Genomic DNA, 10,824 nt, shown 5'->3' with positions numbered 1-10,824 from the left:
ACTAAAAGTCACACCTAGCCCTTGTGCCAAATATGAAGAGGAAGGAGACAGAGGCAGGGGACTGTGGAGGGGCAGAAGATTCAGAGATCAGTCTGGAGGCAAAGGCATAAAAAGTGCAGCCCAACAATTGAAGGCTCAGGCTAGAAAGAGGGGAAAACCTGTTTCGCATCCTCCAGTCCTATATGGCTCAGTGTCACAGACATTCAGGAAATGTAGGGGGTGGGGGAGAGTATGTACATGATCCTGAAGTCATGAATAAACAAGCACGCTTATCCAAACCATAACAAAAATCCTCCACCACAACGGCCTCATAGAGCCATGATTAGAATGCCATATTGCAGGCTAATTCTGCTGACTGCCAGGGGTTTGATCCTGACAGGCTCAAGGTTGACTCAGTCTTCCATCCTTCGAGGTGGGTAAAATGAGGAGCCAGATTGTTGGGGGCAACAGGCTGACTCTATAAACTTAGAGCACTGGGGGGCAGTATATAAGGCTAAGTGCTATTGCTATTTACATTATGCAGCCAGATTTTTCAGTAGTAGTCTAAATTCTTCTTGCAAGGGGTGATTTATACTTTTGACATCACACAGGCAGAGTACCTGAAGCAGTAACATTCCAGGCTCCAAAGAAGAATTTTATTCATGGGCAGGACTATAAACCAAAAGAGAGAAATGAAAGATTCCAACTAAACCATTCTTTAGTAATCTCTTAAGAGCAGAGCTCTTTGGCTCCTGGGGAGCAAAGGAGGTTTTCTCCCTGGGGATCACAGCCAAACTCTCAGTCTTTATTCTGGTCAGTGGGTGGCATGTACTTCCCCTCCTTAATCATTAAGTCCCTTTGCTTCAAGATGGCTCGGACACGCTGCATCTGCAAAAGGAAAGGAGCAGAAAAGACGGGCTAGAATGAAATTACAGGCCTCGCCTGCCCATCCGAAAACGGAAAGGGTAACATGTACAAAAATCACTTATTACACACACACCTGGTTTGTCTTCAGTTTTCACAAAAGAACTCAGCTGGCACTACAATTTAATATCACCCTCCAAACACACACTTTTTGCTATTATTGGTAATAATAATTATTGGCAAGGGATGTGCCCAGTGATGTCATCAGAAATAATGGACGATCCTTTGCAGGGAAGGGCTGAGGACTACGTCCAATTCTTGGCGGACAAAGTTGCTCGGTTTCGGGCGGACCTGGACTCCACTTCTGCAGAACCAGCAGAGGCACTAAGGGATAATCTGGCAAACCATCGCTGGATTGATTTTCAAGCTGTTACCCCTGAGGACGTGGACAAGGCGATGAGAGCTGTGGGTGCCTCCACATGCGTACTGGACCCGTGCCCCTCCTGGCTGGTTGTTAACAGCAGGGAGATGACACGGGGCTGGATCCAGGCAGTCGTTACCGCCTCCCTACGGGAGGGGGTCTTTCCCCCCGCTTTAAAGGCGGCGGTGGTGAGACCCCTCCTGAAGAAACCATCCTTGGATCCAGCCGTTCTAAACAACTACCGTCCAGTCTCCAACCTCCCCTTTGTGGGGAAAGTTGTTGAGAAGGTGGTGGCCTTTCAGCTCCAGTGGTCCTTGGAGGAAGCCAGTTATCTTGATCCATTCCAGTCAGGCTTCAGGCCTGGCTACAGCACTGAAACCGCTTTGGTCGCATTGACTGATGATCTCTGGAGAGCCACGCCTCCATCCTGGTACTCCTTGACCTCTCGGCAGCTTTCGATACCATCGACCATGGTATCCTTCTGCGACGACTGCGGGAGGTGGGGGTGGGAGGCACTGTCTTACAGTGGTTCTCCTCTTACCTCTCGGACAGGTCGCAGTCGCTGTTAGTCGGAGGGCAGAGATCGACCCCTAGGCCCCTTACGTATGGAGTGCCGCAGGGTTCGGTCCTGTCCCCCCTTCTTTTCAATATCTACATGAAACCGCTGGGCGAGATCATCCGACGGCACGGGATAAAATACCACCAGTATGCGGACGATACACAGTTGTATCTGTCCGCCCCGTGCCAACTCAATGAAGCGATGGACGTGATGAGCCAGGGCCTTGAGGCTGTTAGAGACTGGATGGGGGTTAACAAGCTTGTTCTCAATCCAGATAAGACCGAGTGGCTGTTGTGCTTCCCTCCCACTAATTGGCCAAGTGTTCCATCTCTCAGGCTGGGGGGGTCAAATGATACGCCCCTCAGACAGGGTCCGTAACTTGGGAGTCCTCCTGGACCCACAGCTGACTTTTGAATACCACTTGTCAGCTGTGACCAGGGGGGCATTTGCCCAGGTTCGCCTGGTGAACCAGTTGCGCCCCTACCTGAACCGGGAGGCTCTCACGACAGTCACTCGTGCCCTTGTGACCTCTAGGCTGGAGTACTGCAATGTGCTCTACATGGGGCTGCCCTTGAAGAGTATTCGGCGACTTCAGCTGGTCCAGAATGCGGCCGCGCGAGTGATAGTGGGTGCACCACGTTTCACCCACGTAACATCTATCCTCCGCGAGCTGCACTGGCTGCCTGTTGGTCTCCGGGTGCGCTTCAAGGTGCTGGTTGTCACCTATAAAGCCCTTCATGGTATTGGATCTGGGTACTTGAGAGACCGCCTACTGCCAATTACCTCCACTAGACCGATAAGATCGCATAGATTAGGCCTCCTCCGAATTCCATCAGCCAGCCAATGTCAGCTGGCAACTACCCGGAGGAGAGCCTTCTCGGTGGCTGCTCCGACCCTCTGGAACAAACTCCCCGTGGAGATTCGTACCCTCACCACCCTTCAGACCTTCCGCACCGCCCTTAAAATCTGGCTGTCCCAGCAGGCCTGGGGCTAAAGACCCTAACCCCGCCCGAATGGTATGACTGTTGTGCTTTCTTTTAATAATGTATTGTCTTATGTCTATAACTTGTTTGTTACCCCTTCCCCCCTGAATTGTGAGCCGCCCTGAGTCCCCTCAGGGAGAAGGGCGGCATACAAATAAACTAATTCCAATTCCAATCTAATTCTAACATGTCTAGTAAAGAGAAGAAAAAAAATAACAACACTGGAAATCAGCTATTTGCCCATCACATTCCAGTTGTGGCAAAAGAGGGAATGGGGGCAGATGCAGCCCTTGGATTTCCCACCTCTGGCCTTGCTCATCACTCCCCCACTGGTGGTTCAGGATCACACACAGTGCCTGGGTGAGGTAAACTTTTTAGAATACTGTTTCTTACATAAACTGAAGTTTATTTGGTGCCAAAATATTTTTAAAATGTTTGTAACTGTAGTTGCTATGCACTCCAATCGATCCCCCTTTTGGCTTAGTGCAATAGGGGAACCAGACGGTACCGAAGTGAAAAGCAGACCCCGGTGACATGCATGTCTGGGGAAAGAACTGCCCCATTTTCCACTGCCTGCCCAGCCTGCCACTGGCATGCTGCGTTCCCTGAGAAGGACCCAAGAACTCCCAAGAGGTGCTGCGCATCGCAGCAATGCTCCTCTTACCATCTTGCGCTTGGTCATGCACTCCTGCAGATCCTCCGCCTCCAGCCGGCACTCCTCCTTGGCCCGGGTCAGCCCAATGCCTTCCGAACACTCCAGCCACTCCTTCTCAAACGTGTGGCACACGCTGGGCTGCTGAAAGGGCTGCTTGCTACTCAGGCGGAGCATCCATCGATCTAGATTAATGCCCAGCTGGTTTTGGAGATCCAGAAATGGCATGGCTGAAAGGCAGAAGGGACAGGTAAGGGGCAAGAAGGAATTAAGTCCCTGGCTAGGAACGGAGGATGGGTTGGAGTTGGGAGGAGCTTCTGGCATGGAAGGCTCTGTCCAAGGCGGGGAGGTTTTCAAGGGCAAAAAAACCTCATTTTCGTATGCAGTGATGAATCCTCTTAGGCACTGGAGGAATACAAACCTACTTTCTCACAATTTTATTTACTCTACTCCAAACAATGAAAACCCTGCTCACAAGTTCTAATAGCTGCTCATGACAGTTTCTATCCAGGTAAAACCATGGGAGATGTTTAACCAATTGAAAAAAGTACAAGTATATGTCTATACTAAACGATTTATCAAATGGCACACTGATTATGCACCATCAGCTTTTAGTAATCAGATAGATCTGTCCCTAAGTAGGTCCTCCAGGTCTTCCAATGGTACACCCATCTCCACTGCAACGGAGTCCCCCTGGCTTGCTGCTGATTACTCTCCTTTTTCCTTTCACCTTTCCTAACATTAGAGCTTTTCCAGAGAACTGAGCCTGAAATGGGGCCATTTGAGCCTTGAGTGAGAACTCTGGTTTCATTTGTTCCATGGTGGACTGGTTGGTTTCCTTCGCTGTTCATGACATTGTCCAACACCCAAAGTTCAAAGTTATCCATACTTTTTCTATCCCAACGTCTGCTATCATAGAAGATTACAGGGAGAGCCTCCCTGGGCACAATTCTGACCTTCATAGGGCTAGATACAGCAGAGCATCTGAATCTCTTTTCCAAGGCCTTCACTATTTTTACTCCAACCTAGACTATTGCGTATTTCTTGACTATGATGGTTGATCCTAGGAGGCAGCAACTCCTCACTTTCATATATTCCCTGCCAGTTCTAAGGCAGATTGTTCTACTGATGGCTCTACTGAGATTGATCCTCTTTATATTTAATTTAGCCCCATTTTTTTGTTTCTTAACGTTTGTTACCAGAACTTGCCAAACCTTTGCATTTTCAACTATCAGGGCAATGGTATCAGCATAGTGCACAGGATTTGTGTCTTCCTCCGATTTTAAAAACATGCTCATCCTCTTCCACAATTATGGAACAGTTGCCATAAAGTGAACACCATGGTTCATTGATCAATATATGTTTGGCATAAAAATAAGGGAGAGGATTAATCCTTGAAAAACTTGTGTTTATAAAAGCAATTTAGTCTGCTTCAATAATGGACAGAGATCTTGTTTTTTCTGGAAGGTCCATTTTTATAGTGAAATTGGGGGCGGGGGAGATGGGGGGGGGGAAACCACCACCTCCACTTTCCTTACTTTCACACACAGACAACACCAGCTATCTAAGGGCAGAAGAGCCACACCAGGATCCAGCTGAATAAGCTACCCCCAGAATGCATTTTTATATCATTATTGTTGATGTTGTGGGTTGCAGTCAGCCAGATGTTTAGACAGGATTTGGTATTCCCAAGAATCTGGGCCATTGATGATGTTCTCTCAGGATAATACTTTACTGTCCCAATGTAAATTGCATTCTGCAGCTGTTGTCAATGCGGATGGTGTTCCAGTGGTGCTCCAGATGTTTTGGGGGCTGCACCCAGCGCATCTGGCGGTATGGCTTCTATCTTCTGCCACACTTTCATATTTTACCATTTTCTTCCGTTCCTTCTCTTCTCTTCTCTTCTGCTCTCTGCAGGCCCCGTGCATGCACGGACTATCCACACCCTCTCGCCTTCCTCATCGGCAAGCGTTGAGTGACAGGTGCCAGTCAGTTCGACTGCTAAAGTCCCCACCCCACCCCCTGTGGATGACCGTCTCTCTTGCGGGCAACCGGGTCTGCCTCCGCTTCCCCTCCTCCTCCCCTTTCCAGGCCGCCTCCCGTCTTCCCAGGGGTTGCGCGAGGACGGACACCCCCCCCCCGGGGGGTGCTGTGAAAGACTCCGCAGCCCCCCCCCGCCTCTGGGACCCCTCGCCCCCCCCCCTTACGGGGCACCCCCGGCTGGGAGCGATGGGAGTTCCAGTGCAAGACCGAAGCAGCCCCCCCCCCCCCGGCCGTCCTCCGCCCCACCTGTCCTCGGGCAGCGGCGCAGACGTTTCCTCCCTGGCCACCGTCCTTGCGGGGCTTTTACGTCACCGCGGCCGTCGCGCAAACCTCGCGCCGGGAGAGGGCGGGGCCGTGAAGTGCGTGTGCATCATAGAGGGGCGAAAGTGTAGAGGCGCCCAACCCTTCGTTTTGACAGGCAGCTTCCGGGGACGAAATTGGACTTGCGCAACGTGCCGTAAGGGCTCCTGCGGACATTTTGCGGCCCAAACGGTGCAAGGCAAGACGGGAGGCTCCTAACGCCATGCAGAGGAATCCCCCCCCCAACATTGGGATTCCCATGGCTCCGCCACCGCCGCAGCCCATCACAGCCCTCGTCCCTTGAGGGTCTTCTAGTCCGACCCCCTGCTCACTCAGGCAGGAGACCCAGCCCAGCCCATTCTGGCAAATGGCTGCCCTTAGAAACAAAGAAAGCAGACTCCAACCTACTTCTACTGGGCTGGACGGGCTCATTTCTGATTTTACAGCTCTATGTTCCTTTATCCTTTTTTCTATCCAAGTATGTATTTTTCTCCAGTATCCTTTTGCCTTTGGGCACCTTCATCGCATGTGGTGGTAGAGCCCGGAATCTGATTACACTTCCAAATTTTGGCAGACTCATTTTAGCTAATCTTGCTGGTGGGAAGTTCCATCTGTAAAACATTTTATATATGTTTTCTTTATATGCATTGTTAATTTATAATTTCTATCCCACAATTTTTGCCATTTATCCAATTCTATAGAATAACCAAAGTTTTTAGGCCACACTATCATTGTTTCCTTTACTTGTGCTTCTTCCATTCTAATATTCAGTAGATGGTTATTAATTCTTTTAATTAGTTTCTCATCAGTTCTTGTTAGAATCTGATCTAATTCTGTTGGGTTTTTTAAAATAAAAACCATATGTTTTAGCATTTTTTCATATCTTGATTGTATTTGTACCTGCCGCCACCATGCCAAATCTATTCCTTGAATATTCAGTTCCTGTTTGTTTTTCAATTCCCCTTTCTCATTCAAAATATCTTTATATTGTATGATTTTTTTCTGTATCAACCACATTTGGATGTATCAATGTTTCCATTGTTGAGAGCCAGACTGGTATTTTCAAATAGTGTTTTCCTTAATTTTTGCCCATACTGAAAACAGCATTTCTAATATAGTGTCCTTGAAAATATTCATGTATTTTTTTTCCTAGAAAGCCATGCTACACCAGTTGCAAATTTTGTCCATCCAAAGTTAATTAAGTTATCCATTCTTTTAGCCACATAAATGCAGATGCATGGTAGTATAACTCCCAATCTGGCAACCCAAAGCCTTCTCTGTATTAGAGTCTTGTAACAGTTTCATACATATTCTTGCTTTTTTACCTTGCCAGATAATATTTGATACTAACCTGTTTAATTCCTCAAATTATTTCTTTTCCAGCTTTATTGTGATGAAAGAAATGTCCTTCTGGGTTCGGCTCCAAGTGGGGAAGAAGACACTGGAGACATGGAGGCTGCTTGGAAAGATGGTTTATTGTTGGACAGGGCCACATGGCTTGAGCCCTGAACAGAAAAGGTGATCACATGCTTCAATGTTGGTGGAGAAGAAGAGAAGGGCTGAGGGAGGGGCTTGCTAGGTTTTTTATAACCTGTTCAGTCCCACCTCTCTGTTTCCTGTTCCTGTGTAAGAAATGTATTCTGATTGGTTGTCAGACTCCCATGGGGCCATGCAGGGGCAACTCTCTAGGCTGTGTTTTGAATCCAGGTTTGGTTGAGTTCTCAGATGCCATGTGGTCAGTTGAGTAAAGGGCCAATATTATCATGCTTTTAATCCCATCCTCCCTGCAGCTGCAGTGGAGAAGCCTTTATTATGTAAAGTGGACTAGCTTGGCCTTCTTAATGGCCCATTAACAGTGGAGATAGGCAGGAAGCTACAGGCAACTATTCTGTCTTTTAAAACATGTTTCTTTCTTTTCATATACAGAGAAATATTCTGCCTTTTCAATATTTCCTAGGATATTTCATTTTTCTGGGAGAGGGTTGGATGATAACTTCCCACAATCCCTCCTTTTTTTCAAAACTTGTGAGTGGAACACACATGTTTTTGACAAAAGATTAAGATTGGTCAGATCAGGGAGACTTAATTCTTCTGATGAAAAAGCATTGAGAGAGACAGCAGAAGGATCTCTTCAGTGGCTCCCAGAGAGCTTTCAACCATGAAGGTCTAGCAACCAGGGCACAATTTCTGGGAAGAAATTTACAGTATCCAATTTTCCATGCCAATTAGTATCAGATATCACTTTCTGTGAGCTTCCAGACAGGTTTCAAGCAAGCAGAAATCCCAAAATTCTTCACAGCCATGCTTTCCCTTTAAGTTACAGGCTGCCCATTTTGAAGGGATGGTTCTTGAACCTGCCCTAGCTCTTATTTTAGTGAGGCGAAATTGAGTTTAGCTAGTGTGCAATTCAGGCTATTTAGTATTTGTAAAATTACATACAATGAGCCTGGGGACTCCTACTCATGAGACCACCAGTGCAACATATCCTGCTTTACTGGGCAGCGTGGGTTTTTGTTTTTTTGTCACAGTGAGGGCTTGGGTTTTTTTTTTGTTTTTTTGGGGGGAGATCCTCTCTGCTAGCTCTTCAACTGGAGGAACTGCAGTAAGATGAGTAAATTTCCAAAAGGGACAACTTGTGTTGCAAACAAACAAAATATCATAGGGTAGAGCACCTTGACTCATAAGCTTTTAAAATGCACTCAGGTGTAAAAGAGGGAGGGAAGAAGAACAGCTTTTTAAAAAATTGCAATTTTAAAAAAAGGTACTTTAAGTCAACACTCCAAAATATCAGATTCCATTCAGATGGAAGCAAATTCTCATTAAGTATGCTAAAACATTTACAAATGTAAGCAAAATATCTCAAAATCGTTTCTTTTTATAGGTTTAATTAAGCATTTTAAACCTCAAAATTTCCAGAAGAAAAAAAAAAATTGTATTCAGTGCAGAAAAGGAAATGTAATTGCGTAACTTTTATATGCAGATGAAAAGATCACAACAATGAAAGGTAAAAGTGCAGGAGCAGGTCACCCATTTACTCCAAATTTCTCAGAGAGGAAAAAAAATGGTTAAAATGAGCAGAAAAACTTCAGCCCCTTTTAATGACCCAAAAGGAAGGAGGGAAAGAAAGGGGGGGGGGTGCACAGAAGCATTCACAGGTATCACTGGGGGCATTTCATACACGCACTCATGGTAAAATGAGCAGATACTCACTCTCCCCACCTTTCCTGCTTCCCTCCAAAGAATGACCCAGAAGGAAGAAGGGGGGGGGAATTAATGCAGGCAATCACATGTCTCTGGATCCCTTCACTTATCACTCCCTGGGGCATTGGGGACACATACTCACATTCATACTGCAATCAGAAGTTCATGCTTGCTCATGCCAAACAATAATAACTATTTCAGGAAGCTTTTTTCACAAGCACCAAGCTTCATTTTCTTTTATTAGAGGATCTCACCCTCCCTTCAGGTTTGGAAATGATAATACACATACATACACACCAGTGACGTGCGGTGACGGTTACCGTTGGTGAGGCAAGACCGCAGCAGCGGCGAGAAGCAACGTCCCCGGCACTGTGTCCGACAGGCGTCTCGCATTTATGGCGGACATAAACGCGAGACGCCTGTCGGACACAGTGGCGGGGGTGTTGCTTCTCGCCGCCGTCGCGCTCCACCGCCTTGCGCCCCGCCTCCTCCGATGAACAATCCTGCTGCCCCGGCATGCAGCCAGCCCACGCACCCCTTGCCCGACCTGCTCTCTGGGTGTCCCGGCTCCATCTGAGATGCTTCTCACCACCGTCGCGCTCCACCGCCTTGCCCCCCCCCCCCCGCCTCCTCCGACAAACAATCCTGATGCCCCGGCCTGCAGCCAGCCCAGCACCGAGCCTGGACTCACCGCTCTTCTCCTCCTCCTCCTCCTCGTCCCCACTCAGTGCTGGGCTGGCTGCAGGCCGGGGCATCAGGATTGTTTGTCGGAGGAGGCGGGGGAGCGCGACGGTGGCAAGAAGCATCTCAGATGCACTTTCATATGCAAAAGAGGCACTGATTCTCCCGCCTCCTGATCGGGGAGCAGCGAATCATGCCTTATGAGCTTACGTTGAGCACACTTACATTGGGTGGACAAGAGGAGAGTTGAGAGAGTTTCCACAGCTGGAAAAGGTGGATCAGACGGAGGGAGGGGGGGTTCAAATTTATTGTAATTTAATTTGTAATTTGTAATTTAATAAAAAAAAATTTATTGTAAGGTTTATGTGTGTGTTTTTTTTTCTTTCTTCACGGTGGGGTCGGAGGAGGCAGGGGGGCGAGGCGGCGGAGCACGGAAGCGGCAGGGACGTTCTCGCCGCTGTGTTTCAACAAGCCAGGCGTCTCGCATTTATGTCCGCCATAAACGCGAGACACCTGGCCTGTTGGACACAGTGGTGGTGGTGGGAGGAATTGGCTGGGTGGGCTGGCTGGCTGGGGAGGGGAGACCCCTTTAAAGCCCAGCACCGAGCGGGGAGGAGGAGGAGGAGAGCGGTGAGTCCAGGCTCGGTGCTGGGCTGGCTGCAGGCCGGGGCATCAGGATTGTTTGTCGGAGGAGGCGGGGGCGGGGGCAAGGCGGTGGAATGCGACGGCGGCGAAAAGCATCTCAGATGGAGCCAGGACACCCGGAAGGCAAGCCGGCACTTAAAGGCATGCCGAAGTGCCGGCTTGCCTTCCGGGTGTCGCAGCTCCATCTGAGATGCTTCTCGCCACTGTCGCGCCGTTCTCAGATGCCATGTGGTCAGTTGAGTAAAGGGCCAATATTATCATGCTTTTAATCCCCCCCTGTAGCTGCAGTGGAGAAGCCTTTATTATGTAAAGTGAACTAGCTTCTTAATGGCCCATTAACAGTGGGGATGGGCAGGAAGCTACAGGCAACTATTCTGTCTTTTAAAACATGTTTCTTTCTTTTCATATCCAGAGAAATATTTTGCCTTTTCAATATTTCCTCGGATATTTCATTTTTCTGGGAGAGGGCTGGATGATAACTTCCCACAATTGGAAC

At 48.2% G+C, this 10,824-nt stretch overlaps 1 protein-coding gene across 1 annotated transcript; it reads right to left on the bottom strand.

Moving 5' to 3' along the window:
* Window positions 1–613: 613 nt before the first annotated feature.
* Window positions 614–5,843, bottom strand: NDUFS5 (NADH:ubiquinone oxidoreductase subunit S5). Its single transcript, XM_014074246.2, has 3 exons — window positions 5,748–5,843; window positions 3,471–3,688; window positions 614–867 (listed from the first exon to the last, which is right to left on the bottom strand). The coding sequence occupies exons 2-3, from the start codon at window positions 3,684–3,686 to the stop codon at window positions 778–780; spliced, it is 306 nt and encodes a 101-aa protein (XP_013929721.2). The 5' UTR covers window positions 3,687–3,688; window positions 5,748–5,843; the 3' UTR covers window positions 614–777.
* Window positions 5,844–10,824: the final 4,981 nt, after the last annotated feature.

This window comes from Thamnophis sirtalis, unplaced genomic scaffold (genome assembly GCF_051295495.1).
Source record: "Thamnophis sirtalis isolate CommonGarterSnake01/CBP01778 unplaced genomic scaffold, rThaSir2_p1.2 scaffold_13, whole genome shotgun sequence".
Taxonomy (NCBI): Eukaryota; Metazoa; Chordata; class Lepidosauria; order Squamata; family Natricidae; genus Thamnophis; species Thamnophis sirtalis.
The sequence above is the reverse complement of the archived record's forward strand: the minus strand, read 5'-3'. Positions and strand labels throughout refer to the sequence as shown.